The following is a 17934-nucleotide window of genomic DNA, read 5'->3' as shown; positions in this document are numbered from 1 at the left end:
GTGATGAGAGGGCTCAAAAAGACGATAGACGCCTGTTTGCCATCGTTTGTTAGAAGTGGCGGTAGTAATACCTAAAAATTGTTGCAGCGCTGGCTTAGGAAGAGACTCGCTGTAATAAAAATAGCTTTCTTTTGAAAAGCAAGCAAATCACACCGGCATTCAACCACCACCTTCGATCCACCACCCCACCCCATCCCACCCCCGCCCAACCAGACCTCCCTACTAGAAAGAGAGCTTTAGCCCCCGCACCCTACCCGCTGGCAAATCTGATGTATGTTGAACTGAAGCCTCCAGCCCAAAAGAAGGGCCTCAACCCTCCAGGAACAATATCCACCCGCCATCTCCCCTCCGCCACCCCTAGCCACCCTTGCTCAACTGTCACACCCCACCACCGACCCCCTTCACCCTTCAGAGGTGCCATCCACCAACCACCCACCCAACTGTACCCTCTAGAAGTTGCACCCACCACCAACCAAAATACCTCAACCCTCCACAAGGCATCCACCCACTAGAGGCCCACGCAGCGCAACGAAAAAGCGACGGTGAAATCGAATTCAAAGATGCAGTGTAAAAGCCAGCTGACTTCTGAAGCACCAATCTACAGCCACCTTCCCACCCCATCCTCTAGCTAATGGGCTTGCCACCCACCCGCCACCACCCTCGACCCACCTCCGTTCCCGTCGCCGGCCAGAAAAGTTTTGTCGTGTGTGTGAAGCATCAGCTTAGAGTAAAAGAATTCATTCGAGTAAATGTATCAAAGGGACCATCGAGGGTAAATCCAACTGCTTTCGCAGAATTGCCGATGTCCGATCGTTCCGTAACTATTTGTCAGTCTTTTAAATACCAGTAATTATAAATAAAGAGAAGTGAAAACTTGTTTCAGTAGAGAGAACAAAAGTAACATTGTGGGATTAGTTGCCGGTGCCGCAAAAGCTCCCACGCTAGCACACATGTGCGGAACGGAAGCGTGCGCGACTCTTCGTGACACCGCTTCTGTAGCGAAACTGGAGGGGGCACTTAAGCTCCGCCTTAAGGGTATGACGCAGTAGCGTTAAAGGGTTAGTGCCCATATATTCGGAACTGGTCATTCTCTGCTTTACATTCATAGATCCCTGGGAGTCCTCGTATACTCCTCCTGGCGCAGTGGTGCAGCGGTTAAGCGATGCGCCACAGCCCTGCGATGGCAGGCGCTCCCAGTGGTGGCCATTGTGCGGCCCAGGTTGCTCTTCCCGAGCAACCAATCATTAAACTGCTGCCAACCACGGGGGGCAGTTTGCTCACTATCCCGTGGGCAGATCGTGTTGACGCCACAAGGTCACGTGGCGCACCAGCCACCTAGATTGCTTCTCTGGGGATTTTTGGTAGGTTTTTAGCTCACGGCCAACGACGTCGACGCCGGTTTTTCTGCGACAGGGGCTCTTAACGCTATTCGGGAAAAAAGGTTCATTTTTTCGAGTGTTGTCGCCCTTTGAAGGTTGCTAAGCCACCAAAACCAACCTTCATTTGCCAGTGAAGGCAATGAAGATGGGACTAGTATCTCGTATTACAGTGTACACGCGAATTCTCATCCCAAATTTTTATTGCGCTCATTTAACCAAGTGTGGGAGCCGCTATCCGGTAATCGGCAAACGAGAAAATTATACACGACACTCTGAAATGATACGCTCGTGGCTCCTAGCAGTGGAACCTGCAGTCTGCGATTTCATTTCCCACGTTTTCTGCAGTTCATGGATAGGGTTCGCACTCGAACGCGAGCGAGGGCTCTAACACGGTCTGCCGTCCATGGCCATGCGACAAGAACAGCCCGCAGGCGTGGGGTACTTGGGAAAGCGCCTTGGGCGTGTTCAGAGGCCATGTGTATCAGGCGGTCGCGAGCAGTATAGGGTCCTGCTTCGGGGGTTGAGCAGCAGACACCCAACGGGAGACATCGGCCAATGCACTGAAGAGGTCCCCCTCCTTCCCGCCGCCTCGAAGCTGCAGTCTTTAGGGGAAGCCTATACCAACTGGCGGCCAGAGGACTCCAGGAGGCGAGGCCTCGAAGCCGGCTCCCTCTGCAGCACCGAGTCGATGGTCTGATGCTGAATCCTCGTCGCCAGAAAGCATTGGACTGTCAGCATGCAAAAAGGTCGGGTCCCTCGGCTGGCTGAGTCCATTGTCCTCAGGGCAGAATTCCGCAAGCCGTAAGAAAACGGGCTCCATTGCGAAGAGGATGGCTTCTTTTGGGTCTTTTGTCTTCAGGGCAGGGTCATTGAATTGCCGCGGCAGATCATGGATGGCATGGCACATCTCTGCGATGGCGTTGGTCTGGAGTCTTGGAAAAATGTGGAAATATCCCGATAGCCACGCAGCGAAAGAGTGGGCCACGAACTTTGTCTTCGCCGGGGTAAACACCATCCGAGGCCGGCTTAAGGTAACACCAGCAGGAGCTGTTCCTTGGTCGCCATCTTGCAGCGGAGAACCGAGCTGAGCAGGGGTGCCTGAGGAACAGAAGGAACTGCCGCAGGCTCGGGCGACGTCTGCTTCTGGTGCCGGTCAATCGCTGTTTGGAGACGCATGCGAATTGTTCTTGGTCAGCACTGTCACGATGGGGCGCGTAGAACGCCTTAGTCGCGGACAGCACGCTATTCTGTTCGCATGGGGGCGCGCCACAGCGCAGCGCGCCGCACCGTCTTCCTCGGATACCGCCAAGCGGAGACGGCAAAATATTTTATGACAGTGACAGTTAATTCCCCATATATATTCCACAGTTTTGAAGCGAGATAAAAATAAAATGTAATTCGGAGCAGTGCACTATGCACGTTTAATAGGCTTTATCGGGATGTTTCCATAACAACGGCGTGTGCTCAGAACGGGGCATCGCGCGACTATTTTTGCCCCTGTCGCTAGCGACAGCAGAAGAAAGGCTCGTGTCCACTGCGCTGGATTGGAAATCTGGCCATAACATGCTTTGGAAAACTTAAAAATTATGTAACCGATTAGACCGGCTACGTGGCTCCGATTCGAGGCTGCTATTGCGGCTCCGATTGCTGTCCTGAAGCAGAAGATTGTTCTTTTTTATTTCTCCATATTTCTGTCTCCTATCACCGCACCTCTTATCGTTCTTTCATCTTTCTCTCCTGGCCACTTCGGTCGGTGACCTTGGACGGGCTTCATCCACGCGACGGCTCGATGTGGGCGGCTCACGCCGTAAAAAGATAGTCCGATTGGTCCAACCAGAGCGCTCCCCCATTTCGTCCCGGACAATCAAGGCATCAGTGACGAAGCCAGGCCACCCCCTGCCAACCATATCGCCTTCCGCCCGGGCACCTGCCACTTCTCCCTGCAGCCGCCGCCACTACAGTCAAACCGAAGTGAACGCTTAACGTTACATGGTCGAGCGACAGTGCCGTAAACGAGACTTCGGATTACAGCCTGGCCGTGGCATCTCCTATCGAAGTTTGCAGCACCTGAGCTGCGGCTAGCAGAAAAAAAAAATACAGGGAGAGGGCAGGTATGCGTAAAGAAAGAGGCAAGCGATAGCAAAAAAAATAACAGGTACTTAGTTTTCGTCCGAAATAAAGTGGTTGCTCCTCTCACTGGTTGAGCACAGCGGCAAAGGTCCCAGTTCTATTTATTAAATTGCTCTTTACCAAGCATTGCACACGTCTATTTTCTTCTTACCCTGCGTGGACCCACCCTATCGCGGAAAGCGTGGTGACACAACCCTAAATTGGGTGTCACACTAGCCAAGTCACCACCGCCGCGCGCTGCGTCATTTAGTGGGGTCTACTGGTATATAGTGCGGTGAAATTAGGTGTGGTTTCTCCCGTCTGTCTTGCTACGAGTCATGCAGGAGCTGCAGTCATAGCTTTTGCGTGCATATGCATGCATCAAAAATCCACGCCTTTTCGAGTTTGGGAAATTGTGGCATAAAGAGAAAAAAGTACATAAAACTAGCGGGACACGTAATGGATATTACAGTCGAGCCCAGATATATCGCACCCGGATATATCAACTTATTATTTGGCAAACTGTCAGAGCAGCCCCGTGAAAATCCCGTACAGCAGTACAGCAGTATTGATCGCGTATATCGAGCTCGCGTTCCGCGGAACGTTCGATATATCGAACGGCGCACCGCGCCACACGAATGGCGCTTTTCCTGACTGCACTCTTCGACCAGTTTTCGCGCGCGCATACGGATCGGTTGCGCACCTGCTAGCTACCCTAGCTCTGTGAAACTGCGTCACGAGATGAATGTGGGGTGTACTTGAGGGTAGCCTTCGGTTTCTTGTACTCATTTTCCACGCCATATCCCTGTCATGCGGTGAAGCCAGCCTAACTATCCAAAGCCTGGCGGCGGCCCTCGCATGGGATGCTTCGCTGCCAAAAGCGTTTCAGAAACAACCTGGCCACGTTAACTTTAGTGAGATTTTTCTATATAAGTGCACTGGCAGCAGGATCAGAGGTCTTCTGATAGACAGTGGCTAGTTCTAAAGCACCGCCCACTGCGGCTGCGATGCGAAGCAGGTTAGGCCTTGCAACGCCTAGCGAACGGTGTTCCCTGCCAGCATGCCGGTGGGCGGTACGCCGCTGTAAGTAACGCGTCACTAGTGTTAGTGCAATGTATTGCTTCTATGTTGCAGGCAAGATTATCGGTTGCTATTTTTTTGTATATCGAATTACTGATGTATCGAAATATTTTGCCATCTCCTTCGAGTGCGATATATCTGTTTTCGACTGTATGGTACTTCAGACACTGTGTATGTCTTGATGGCATGGCGAAAAGTGCGTCCTGAGGCCGGCGCCGTAGTTGGGGTTTCTTGACTGGCGTGCCGTTTTCTTTCTTGATCGCATCCAGATTGCGTTAGACATACAAGATCACTGTTAGCCCTGGAAAGTGCACTGATGAAGGGTGATAGTTTGGGCCTGTTGCTTCATCACATAAGAGTAAAACATGCAGAGCAAAAAACGTAAGGACGACAGAATAAAGACAAACACAAGCGCTGACACTACCAACTGAAAAAGGTTTTATTTGCATGTGCAACAAAAAATACCGTGGAAGGAAGGAAAGATAAAACACCAAGTGATTTAGCAGGATGCAAAACAAAAAAGGAAACTTGGAAAGATCGGACACTAATCTGGGAAAGCGAACTCAAGATTTCAGAAATGACAGTTCCTTCTCGAGGAGGGCGATCGATGGTGTGCTGACGCAGGACTCTCCCCTTTTGTCGATGACGAATGCCTCGAAGATTTATCTCGCTCCTTTCTCTTTGTGCCTACGTAGAACTTGCGTTTCGTGCAGCTTTGGTTTACAGCTTTTGAATATCTTGCAGCGTAATGGCAAATTGCTACCTGCTCCAGTCCTTATTGAATTTGCGTGTTCACGCAGCCGGTCATTGAGGCAACGGTCTGTCTGACCGACGTACGTGCGGCCACAGGTTAGCGGAATCTCATAAATGGCTTCATTCTTGCAGTCAACAAAGCGTGTTTCGTGTTTTTTGATGCATGACATCTTTTTCTTTTCTTTCTGGTTCACTTTTCGGCAAAGGCCGCCCAGCTTGTTTGGTGCTGAAAACACAACTCGGATGCCAGCGCGGTTTCCAGTCTTCTTTAGCCGATGCAATACGGAATGCTAGTATGAAATTGGGACAGTCTTCTTTTTGTCATCCTCTGAATGGTCGCGCCTCAATTTTCCTTTTCGAAATTCCGCCAGGATCGAGCACCTCTGCCAGATCCATGAGGAAGGTCATGGGTCCGGCTGTAAACCGAAGCTGCACGAAACGCGCGTTCTGCGTAGGTACAAAGAGAAAGGAGCAAGAGAAATCGTCGAGGCATTCGTCATCGACAAAAGGGGAGAGACCTGCGTCAGCAGACCATTGATCGCTCTCCTCCAGAAGGAACTTCCTCAAGAAGGAACTTCCTCATGAAGGAAGATTATTGTCCGACCGTTCTTGGTTTCTTTTTTGTTTTGCATCCTGCTAAATTACTTGGTGTTTTATCGTTCCTTCCTTCGACGGTGTTTATTGCACGTGCAAATAAAAACATTTTCAGTTGGTGGTGTCAGCGCTTGTGTTTATCTTTCTGTCGTCCATGCGCTTTTTGCGCTGCATATTTTCCTCTTCTGGAAAGTGCGATCAGGCGGCCGTATCATTATTATAAAAATTGTCATCAATTACAATTCTTAGGTGTGATCGTTTGCTTGCATGTGCTTGCAACTTCGTCGTCTTCGGCACTTGACCGGCGCTTACGATGAGGCCGCTAGAAGTTCACAGGTTTATCTAGAGTGACAGGAGGAAGGGATCGCTCCCAGCCATGCGCTTTTCTCCTTACATTCCTCCTTTCGCTTTCCTCCTCACTCTCACGGTTACGGCATCACCACTGACGCTGGACCCAGGAATGGACGCCTAACAGCTTCGCTGCAAAAGTTCTGAGCAAGACAAGAATACCACACGCGTATTATGCGGCTACAGTAAGCACTGGCTGACAATCGGCTCACAAGGTGGCCAATTGGTAACTGGCGTATTTCGCTGCGAGGGCGGACGAATAGATAATGGGTGGAAGCTCTCTCGGTCATGTCACTTATCGAGAAGACTGTTTTGGTCAGAACAGTCGGATATACTGACTCATTCGACATCCTAATTACGCTTTGCTTTTATGCGTTTTATGGCGGGAGGAGCGTTACGAATTTGTCGATAGACATATAGCGTGCTGTAGCGTGCGTAATTTTAGGTTTGTACATTAAAGGGCAACTGAAGGAAGTTTTAGAATTCGCCCAGTTTAAAATGGTCGAATGAGTGAAACTTCTAGAGATGAACGGAGGCCGCAAAGATCACGTCAAGTGCGGTGGCGCTACGTTTCCAGTGAAGAAAGGGTTGCCTCAAGGAGGAAAACCAACACCAGTGAAGGTAAAGCCCACGAAGCGTCATTTGGAGGTATCGGATGGCGCACGGCAGAATGTGGGTGAAGGCAACAGACATCGGAAATTTCGGCAACAAAGATGTCTTTACGAGCTTCGCCGCACTTCTCTAAAGCAGTGAGAAAAAGCCAGAACATTGCCACGGTCTTAACCGGCGATTTAAGTGCCAGCTCAAAACTACTTGGCATGCTTTATCTAGAAGCTTCAAACATCACCTCGAATGCTTAACAAACCATTTCAGCTTCCCTATAAGCTGCTGCAGGGAGCGAGGGCACTATGTCGAGCCTGTACCAATGCTTTTAGTATCCGTGCTCTCACACCTTTGATGTGAAATAAAACCTGATTGATTGGTTTATTTATTCATTGACCTCGGTGGTGGGCATCTTGTGCAGATGCCGCTGGTGCTGGTCCATGGCCTGGGCTGCGGCTCCGCGCTGTGGGTTTTGAACATCGAGGAGTTGTCCAAGAACAGGGTGGTCCACGCCGTGGACCTGCTGGGCTTCGGGCGCAGCTCCAGGCCGTCGCTTGGGAACGACGCCACTCACATTGAGGAGCAGATGGTTCAGAGTAAGCGAGTTCTTTTCCTGCATAATGAACAACGCGCTAGCCCTCGTTGTTGCCCTGTTAATTGTCGTTCAAAGCACCGGCTGCGGGAACGCTCGAGGCGATGAAAAACGCCGTCAGTGTTCTTTATTTTAATGCGACAGCATTGCTAGTCCCATTACGAGAAAAGCCGGCGGCATGTGTGTTGTGTGGTGTGTGCTCGCAGGTGGTACAGAGAATTCCAGCGATGGCAAGAAAAATAGGGTGACGTCACCAAGCGGCCATATGACGTACACAGCAAGCCGAGCACCACCACTTCAGACAATGATATACATGTCGTCCTTGTATATATACTCCCCACTGGTGGGCCTCAATGTGGCGCCAGTTTTCCCGACAACCTTCCTAGCAAAATTGTGACGCAATCGTCTGTCGTACAGCTTTCCGGGTGGTGCCACAAGACTTCTCGTTGCATATAGTTAACGTGTGCTAGTCAGGTTGGAGGTTGCGACAGGGATTCGATCCGACGACATATGCAGCTTCAGTTGTGCACCTTCCTAGAATACCTCTTCCCTTAAGGCGCGGTTGAAGTGTCCACCGAGATGTGAGACAGTTCCTGCGTCATTTCCTTTCCTCAAAAACCAATTTTCGTATTAAAAATTGGAGTGCAACTGTTCGTTGTACAGCGTTCCGTGTGGTGTCATAAGCGTGCGCGCGCGCGTGCGCGCGTGCGTGTGCGTGCGTGCGTGCGTGCGTGTGCGTGCGTGTGTGTGTGTGGGGAGGGGGTGGATTTCAGTATATCAGGGACAGTAATGCTATCGCATTCCCTCTCGTAAGCAGTATTTAGTGTCTGCCGAATTTTTTTCGTATTTAGAAGCGTGAATCCATGTTCACAAGGGGGCATTCTAGTTCCCAGAATATAAATGCATCTGTAAAGGGGCGAGCTGGGGCAGTACATCGTGTGGCAAAGAAGTGCTTTACTCAGCTGTGCAAATTGTCCGCGGGAGCCGCAGCAAAAGTTGCACAGAGGGTGATTGCGCGCCCCGGTTTCGCATGCGGGAGGTCCTGAGTTTGTTCACCAGTGACGCCGAGTGCCCACCGGTTTTCCAATGGGCACAGGCTTTCCTCCGGCTTGGTGCTCGGCTTTTCAGGGGTGAAATGCTTGGGGAAAAGGCCTTGGGCGAAACCGTCGTTTTGCAGAACACATTCGATACTCGTGTAACGCTCTCGTTACCTCCCCTTATTTTTTTTTACCCTCCCCCTTCCTTCTGGAATGCTTGGCTTCTCTCGGATTCGGCAAATGACCAACGAGCCTTAGCGGAGAAAGCGCTATTTTTCACTGGGCTTTGGTACTGGCCTGGGATGAAGCTTTTCAATACTCCTCTTCCTGTGTTCGGCTTTGTTTCACCTTTACCTGAGTAAGCCGGGCATTCTTCCGCCGCACTACAGAACTTCAATTTTCGCCTTATCGTGCACTACAGCATGGAACATCTTTATCACTGCATTGCCGCACTAGACGTAGCAATAAAAGCACATCAAACTCCAAGCCATAGTTGCTCTAGATATCTAGTCCCTAGATACTGGCTTTACTAAGAGAATGGGACGCTGTAAGGACAAAATGCTGACGCTGTCGTGACGGAAATAACATGCGATCTATTATGAGATAGCAAAGAAGCCTCGTTGGAGCAAAAACCCGCCGTCCGCCGGCGTCGTCAAATTTCGGGGATTTGTGGAAAAAAGAAAATAGAACGGGAGTTAGAATAGAGTTGGAATTGTAGTAGATTTGGAAAGCGGAGTTCAATTGGCTTTATCAACACGAACTCTGATAGTGCTTGGCTTGCTCGTATATTAATACGAGGCGCTACCCAAAAGTTCGAGCAACTCGACTGTAAAAGAAAAAATGGTCACCTTAACTCCTAGTTATCACTGTTTCTTTCGAAATAGTGATCTTGAGTATGCATCCACCGATCCACCGAGACCTGTTGCAATACGAATCCGCACATTCCAAGACGGTAAAACGGGCCATTGCTACATTCTGCCTGAAGGGAGCCTTGGAGAGGTCGTGTGTTCACCTGGTGCATGACAGCCTCAACAATCAGGTTGGTAGGTTGCTGAGGGCTGGGTTCCCTTTTACAGTTGTCGTCGCTGTGGCGGAAATGCTACTACGATAATTGAAAGCGAGAGCACCCCAGGTAGATCCCGTCCGAGAAAAAATCAGGCCGACGGTTGTTCCCTACATACAAAGGGTATCACACAACTTGAAGAACGTAGCTAATCGCTACGGCGTGCCGGTGGTATTTTCTGCCCCGCGCAAATTGGCCTCACTCTGCCCTCGGATTGCTGCCCGAGAAACGAGCGTGCGAGGTTGCAAGAAGCGTCACGCCGCTGAGTTCAAGTGCTCGGAGGGGGTTGTTTACCAGATCCCCCTGACATGTGGAAAAGCTTACATTGGTCAAACGGGCCGATGTGTAAACGACCGGCTGAGGGAACACCAGCTTTCAATTAATACCGGAAAAGGATCTAATCTGCCCTTACACTGTAGCGCATGCCCTTCGGATACGCGTGATAACCCATGCCTGTTTTTGCTGCCGAAAACGAGGATTTTGAGGCGTAGCCGTGACCAGATGGCGCGTGAACTTGCTGAGGCTTTTTTCATTAGGAACAAAAGAGATGATTGCGTGAGTGATACCTCGATAAGACTTTATCAGACAGAATGCAGATTTCTGGCTTGCGCTCAGTGACTGACATGGTGGTGTGGAAGTTATAAGTATGTGTTGTTCGGAATAAACCCAGTCGCGAGTCTACGCCCTTCCTTGTGCCCTTCTCGTCCATGTTTGTATTATTTTGCGCAGTACCTTTACTCAACGATCCACCGATCCCTACATTTTTCCTATTATTGCACGCGTCCGTAGAAGTCATCAAGTGTGAGTGCGTTAAGGACCTCCTGCGCTTCCGACTAGATCTTTTCAAATTTAATAAACTTAAGCCATTTCAGCCTGAAATTCATTTTAAGTGACAATAACAAGTCACAGCGGTCAAGGTCAGGCGAATAGGGCAGGCGCGGAAGCACTGTGACGGACTTAGAGGTCAGAAGCTATCGGAAAACGAGTGATCTGTGAGCGGACGCGTTGTCATGGTGGGGAGGCCAGTTCTTCCGCTTTCTAGACGTTTAACTAGGAATTTTTTATTGCTGTGTGAAAGTGTGTAGTGACTAAATGTCCTTCTGAATATTTATTACACCAGTACAGCACTGTGCGGGTTTTTTTCTATTTCTGCGTTTCAGAAACAAATGGAAGCTCTGAACACGGTCGCTATATATAGTCTCCATGGCAGTGTCTTGTACAGTTTCATCTGCAACATGCATTGTAATGGAACACATTTTAAATGCGCTTTAAGAAAGGCACTATCGCGCCTCTATATGAAATCGCTTCCTGCCCGGGACCTAATCAATGTGCTGTGGCGACAATCAGCTATCGAATGAGATCTCTGTCGCTCTGGTCGTGCGATGCTCCCAACCAGACAGCACTGTGTGAGTCAGTGTGCTTTAGAGTTATGTTTGATTCACTGTATGAGTGTTAGTCCCTGGTGCTGTACCAGTAGACCCAAAGAACCACTCCTGTCAGCTAGTGCCAATGCATTCAACATGGCCGGGAAAAGTGCTCTGATGGCTTGGCCTGCGCAGGCATCGAGGCGTGGCGGAGCCAGATGCAGTTGGAGCGCTTCGTGTTGCTGGGCCACAGCATGGGTGGCTTCCTATCCGCTTCGTACTCGCTGCGGTACCCGCACCGTGTGGCCCACCTGGTGCTTAATGATCCCTGGGGATTTCCGGTCTACGACCCGGGACGGGCACGTGGCAAGCGGGTGGGAAGCTGGTTGGCACCCCTGCAGGTCTTCTGCAACCACTTCAACGTCCTGTCCGGATTGCGAGCATCTGGGCTTCTGGGTGAGTGGACCCGCCCATCCACCTGCAGGCAACCACGCTCCTGCTTTGTCTCGCCCCTAACACAGCTGGTGCCATCCTATACGCGCCAACTAGACTGTATAATGGCAAACTATGCAGTATAATGGTCAGGCCTCTGGTATGAGTACCGACATGCATATTTTGCGTCGTGGGCGACGAAAGATACGGAAAAGATATAAGACAGGACGAAGGGAACGAGACAAAGAGCACCTGCACTGTCTCGTTCCCTTTGGCCCGTCTCAGCGCTGTTCGGTACATCCTTTCCACCAACATGTCCCAGCCAGCCTGTATTGGCCGTCTTCTAGAAAAGATTCGGGTGTGTCCATTACTGAAGTCACACCGCATTATTGCCTTTTCTTTCCGTATATTAAATGAAGCTTCCTTTTTTTGAAGCAGACATTGTCGTTATGCTCACTATGTCGCGGCCGGTTAACCGGAGCTCGTGACAAGCTCTACTCGTCAAAGGACGTTCGTCGAGCCATACAAACCACGGTGATGTCGGTTTGTTTACCGCGAACGGCCTCTATCGGAGGTAAATGTGGAATGAAAATGAAGCTCATTTGATTACAAGTCAGCCCTGCTTTGTCGAATGTTTGGCCTCTGCCTTCGGCAAAGAACGACTAGCTAGGCGATCACCTCCTTTAGCCCGCCCTTGTTCTGAACGCGTATGCACCGAAGCCGACATAGCTTCCGTCGGCATGGTGCTTAGTTTCGGCAGTGCCATTAAACTTCTCGAGATCTGGTTGGCACTGTAAGCGGTGTCGAAGTTCCTTGGAGTTTTTGAATTGGAGAACTTTCCACCTGAACATCACATCTGCCATGTTCTGTGGCAGCATTGTGCGAAAACTGCTTGAAAGCCGCTTGGTAATAGGTAGAACTTCTTAGAAATCAAAGATGAATTTCTTGCTGGCATACTGCGCAAAATGTGTGTTAGCCATTGCCCTTCATACTCCGCTCGTATCTTATTTTACAGCAGCAGCTTTTAGGGGCGTGTTGCCTGGTTCTGCGGCGTTGGCGGAGCACCGCGCCGCGCTCATTGGTAGGAATGCAGTCACGTCACGCATGACGTCACTGGAAGGCGCCACGCTGCGTAGGCTAAACACATGACGTCACGAGTGACAGCGTAGTGACGTCGTCACACGCACTCTACTAATAAGACTCGTAAACAGCTGTCGCTGAATCGCGTTTTACATGGTGCCAATCGTCCTGTGAGTTTTTGTTGTTACAATGGGACAAGAGAGACTTCCAGAATATTGTTTCGAATACTGTAGCACGATTCATTAAATGACCGTCTTAGCTCTAGGAGAAGACAATGGCTTTTGATAAATGAGACAGTTTGCTGCTTGAGAATCTGCATACGCTGTGCCCGTAGTGTGGAGCATATATAGTCTAAACGCTGTGACCCAGAACTTGGAAAAGCCATCAGGCATGGTGAAAACAATTTGATTTCTTTCATCGCCTTCAGGCTGCCAAAGTCCTCTCCTGAGGTCAATCGACGAGAAGTACTTGGAGCCGCAGAGTAGATCCAACATCGGAGATAAACATTTTCCTTGGTTAGTTTTAGGACGATCATCAATGACGAAAAATCGCAGGCCGCTCTGTTTCTTTTTCATAAAAGAATCTCGTATCGTCGTACATTCCCTCTACCGTTGGTCTTCGGCAGTGTAAACATGTGGGCTTGAATCAAGCTCTGCGCACTGGTGGATCATCCTTGTGGTCTTCCCTTTCTTGAGCCCAGGTCCTGAATGTTCACTCATGACGGATTGCTGGGCTGCTGTATCTTGAATTTCTGTTAGTTGTGTGGCTGTCGACGATCACTTGCAAGTGTGTGGTGGATGGCGGAGTGCTTTGCTAATGGTAAGTTTTGGAATGTGCTATGCGTCGCTCTGGCCTGTCGCAGCTGCGTCGAGTCATCGAGTCGTTGCTGTTTCTGACACGTCGCTGTGGATTTACTAAGCGTCGTCGTCGTTGCGTTGGGAAATGAAATCTTCGAATCGGTGACTGATAGTGCCGTCGTCGACGAAGGATATTTTGTCAATTCCCGCAAAACGACCTATCCTCCAAAGTTTACTTCCTTAGTTTCAGCATACTTGTCTGGGAGACCTTTGCGCAGCTACTGCATGGCTGCTGAGGGTTGTGCAGCAAAATGTTTGTTTGGCAAGCACGCGGACCTGAGGGGCGCCTTTGGCAGCGCAGCGCGGCTGCGAATCTCATCACTTCTTGTACGGGCGCCGCTAGGGTTGTAGTGGCGGCTGATGTATCTCCTCCACTGCTCCTGAATGATGTTGCTTACGGAAGTGACCCGGGGTTCGGCCGTTGGAAGCACTTTCTCGTTTTCGCGAATAGTCTTGCGGATGACTTCTCGAAGTGCTGTCTCCACTTGATAGTGATGACTTTGGCTCGTGCTTTCCGAAGGACTGGAGCAGAGGCGTCGCACGTCTCTGCCTCGAAGGCATTCCGGGGAAAGCACAAAGTTGTCTCGTTTTCGAAGCACTGCTTCGGCATGTCTCTAAATGACGGGTAAAGGAGCCGCAGCCCGTATTCGTCGCTCCGGTCGTTGTATCGAGACTTTCTCCAAACGCTTCACATAGTCCTTAGTGTGTTCGCGGTGTTGCAGCAAATGGCCGGACGTGGCCGCGTTTTCTCTGAAATCAGTAGAAATGGCGTCCCGGTTCGGCTTATGCTCAACGTAACCTTTTATTTTTTTTGTGCGTAGGGTGTGGTCCAGGAGGGGTCTGTGCTCAGGTGGCAGTCCTTGGAGGCGGCGGCTGCTTCAAAGCACATCTTCGATCACTGCAAATGCGAAGGGTTCTCCAATCTAGCCTACTTGAATGCGATTCTGTTGTGGCTTTCAGCGAGAAAGTTATTAACATTCCTTGCACTTCGTGAAACTTCATATGGTGATGAGAGCAGGCAGGCACACATGGAGGTAAGAAGACAACAATACAAAAGAACGAGACTTGGGAAACGAACTTTTTTTTAGCGATCTCCGGAAAGGAATTCAAAGGCGGTAAAAATGGTACGCGCGAACTGTTCTGTCCTCAAGGACTGCATCAACTCTCGGCAGCACTTGAAACACAAATACGATTAGACTGTTAACGTACCGTCTTTGCCAAAAGTAGCCGGGCAACGGTGGCTTGTTTAATAATAATAATTGGTTTTTGGTTGTTTCTTAGCCGCGTTCGAAGCACTTATGGCAGCCATTAGGCTCTGAATCTGATTTAAGGTCAGCCCTTGTCCTCACGTTCTGACACCTTGCGGTCTTCGTGGGTATCATAAAGGCTCCGTTATACGGTTCAGGAGCAAAAACCTGTTGCTCGGTTACTTTTGGCAAAGTGGGTACGTACTACAAAAATTAAGCACTGACTGAGACAGGAGTGATACCAACCTTCGCAAAAATGTGTGTACCGAAGAAACTGGTCGACATGAATGCGCAGTGTGGACCTTGCTTTCAAAGCCGCATTTTCTGTTAGCCAAAGGTATATCTAAAGTACTCCCAGAAGGTTAAGCGTACGCTTTTTTTAATAACTTTATGTGCAGCGTGTAACTTCTTTTTAACATTTAACATTCAGACTGAAGACACTCAAAAGCACACTCTAGGTATGCGGCCCGGTTGGATTACTGATTCTCGCCGCTGTGCCGCAACGGCGCGCGCGTTGCAGGTGGCCTGTGTATAAGTTTATGAGGTATTCGTGAATGAACTTCCCCTTTGGCAACGTGGAAGAGGAGGACACGACAGCGTTCTCATAGTTTGAGGGGGACCATTGAGTACCTTGGAAATACTGCATCTATTTTAATGTTTGCCTGTAGCAATGTTTCTATCATCATTTTGCATTTAGACTAACTTCAAAGATGAAATCAACCCAGACTTTATTTAGTTCGGCTTTTCTCTGATGTTTCTGGAATCTTTTGTTTCTCTCTTCACAGGGCCATTCATAATGCAGGCAGCGCTAAGTGGCGCTCACAGCCGCTTTGGGCGTGTTGTCACAGATCCGACTGCTATTCCGAATTACGTCTATCACTGCAACGTCCGGAGACCAACGTAAGAACAAAAAAACGCAAAAATAAATTTTGGTGAAAAGCGATTAGTGACCGAGGATATAATCTAGGTCGGCGAAGAACAGATCCTGTCTTTCTAGCTGGCACGATATTTTATGATGTCTACAGCACATTAGACCATATAGGACACACTATAGATGCGCGCACTGGAAGAAGAAAGCTCGTTTTCGCATTAATTTTTCAATGTATGCGGCAATTCACGAGCGTACTACCGAATTTCGATAACAGCTATCCTGACTTGAGAGCCCCATCTGCAGAAATTTCGTTCGTTTTTTTGTGCCCTTGAGTACTGTTTCGGCGTTTATGCAAGTTTTTTGTTTTGCAAACTGGACATTGGTTCTAGAATTATAAGCGATGTACTTGGCAAAATTGCGAAAGTTTGCAGTGGGAGAGGAAGGATTTAAACAGGCGGAACTGCAACCAAACAGAGTGCGCAAGTAACTGCATGAGAGAGCACTATCTCTACGGTAGGGTATTCATAGCAGTGGGCCATGCGCAAAAGAATGTTGATATGGTTCATAAACGCACAAAAAAATAAGTTATGAATTGCTAAGACGGTAGTGACCAGTTGTGTAGACCAAATTATGCTCATGCCTGGATTGCTAGAGTCTCGACACTTCGTTGCATTGCCTGTGGTATTTCGTTGCTTGGGTCCTTATTCGAAAACTGCACCACGTGTGGGACGCAGAGGTGAAGAGGCATTCCGGAACATGAGCATCTTCTTTGGGTGGACGAAGAATCCCATGGTCTTTCGTTTCCTGGAATTGGACCCTGCAGTGCCTGTTACGTTTTTCTACGGGAAAACCACTTTCATCACGCGAAGCCCAGCCGAGTACATCAAGAAGAACAGGACGAACGGCTACGTCGACCTGCAGGTACGCCGACGAAAAGCTATATTCGCAAGCCACGCTGCTAAAAGTGAGCGAAAGATGGCAAAAAAAAGTTGGAGTGCAGGGGGAGGGGGGAGTGATGTTCTTGAGTGGCTCGCAATTCCCTCCCGGCCTGTACTTCATAAAGGGGTAACCACATTTAAAACTAGAATATCGACACCCAAGAAGCCAGTGAACATACCGTTCTTTTGTTAACTATAATTTGTAACCACGCGGTCCAGCTTCTTATGCGTGGTTAATTTGTACTAACGTAGAAAAATGGCTTTAGAGCACTCGTATCTGGAGCGAGCGTGTCCAGCATTCGGATGATCGGGCCCTGTCAAGCTGCCCTTAGTGGCAGATTTTATTGCCAGGCTCCAGTGCCGGGTGTGTTGTATTTGACATAAATTGAAGTGCTATTATAATATTGTTATGAATATATGTGATCACTGCAGTATGCAGAACTTCGCAGTGATACGTCTGAGCACTTTAGTTGTACAAGTTACGGGTGAAGTTGCATTTCGGGCTGGGAAGTTAAACCTCCCAAAGACACTGTAGCGGTATTGAGCATGAAATGCCTTTTGACCCTGTTGTTAGTAGTTTTGGGCCGTCTGAGACCAATTTGAAGGCAATGTAATCGAACATAAGCTGTGGTGGTACAAGCAATTGAATCTGCTATTTTTCTCGCCATCGCGTGCTGCTCTTACTTTTGATCAGTTTTAACGTCTCTGTCGCAGTTTTAGTCACTTAGCTTGTGAACCCAATTACATTATGAGCGACGCCATGTTCACCAAAAATAAATTATTAACCGCAGACACGCATACTTTGGTTGTTTCCCAGGATATAATTCCTTGGAAAATTTTAGTGCATCCTGAAAAATCTATAAAAGACGTCTAAGAAAAATTCCTCACATGTTAAACTGTTCATGGGAAAGTGTTCAGAACTAAAATAATCGACGCATAAAGAGTAGGGCCGAGCTATGAAAACAAGGAACGGATCGATTGGATTAGAAAGCGAATATTTTAGTTGGGTTAAAAATTCCTGTGTGCAATGCAACAATGATATTTCAAATTGACAACAAATTGCGCTCACACAAAATAACGCAAAGGAGACGAGGCTGATGGGGGATTGCGCCAATCTTCTCGACCGATTGTCCTGTGCCTGTCTTTTTTTTTTGGGGGGGGGGGGATTTGTTGCCACTTTGAAACCATGCATTAACTGGGCCAGCAAGAAGTACTTCTCAAGATGCCACTGTCGAAGTCTTTGAACACAAGGGTGCCAGTCACGCTGGTAATGAAGTGTGCGACAGCGAACCATGTATTAATCTCTCGTTTCTAACGTGGCGACTGACAGTGGCTCACAATGATGACAGTAATGATGACAATGACTCACGCCATCAAGGAGTTAATGTCCTAATGTCACGCAGAGGCTGTCATTCCCGTATTTGAAGATTTCAGCGCTGAAACATACTGTGTCATCATGTATAGGTGTGGCCAAAATGATACCCAGCACGCTTCGGCGTTTGAACTTCCCTCACGCATTCAGCCGGGGGAAACCATGAAGCTTTCTTGAGTCTACAAGCGAGCACACGAGTCGCGTTTCCTAGCCAT

General features: G+C 49.0%; 1 protein-coding gene across 2 annotated transcripts in view; it reads left to right on the top strand.

Moving 5' to 3' along the window:
• LOC144114266 ((Lyso)-N-acylphosphatidylethanolamine lipase-like) overlaps positions 1 to 17934 on the top strand; it is a 68935-nt gene that overhangs the window by 45657 nt on the left and 5344 nt on the right. For both annotated transcript variants that reach the window (XM_077647884.1, XM_077647883.1), the window contains exons 4-7: positions 7288 to 7462; positions 11118 to 11378; positions 15324 to 15438; positions 16144 to 16330. In XM_077647884.1, the coding sequence (XP_077504010.1) occupies positions 7288 to 7462; positions 11118 to 11378; positions 15324 to 15438; positions 16144 to 16330 (738 nt within the window). The remainder of the gene's footprint in view (positions 1 to 7287; positions 7463 to 11117; positions 11379 to 15323; positions 15439 to 16143; positions 16331 to 17934) is intronic.

This window comes from Amblyomma americanum, chromosome 1 (assembly GCF_052857255.1).
Source record: "Amblyomma americanum isolate KBUSLIRL-KWMA chromosome 1, ASM5285725v1, whole genome shotgun sequence".
NCBI lineage: Eukaryota > Metazoa > Arthropoda > Arachnida > Ixodida > Ixodidae > Amblyomma > Amblyomma americanum.
Note: the sequence above shows the minus strand (reverse complement) of the source record. Positions and strands in the feature narration are given on the sequence as shown.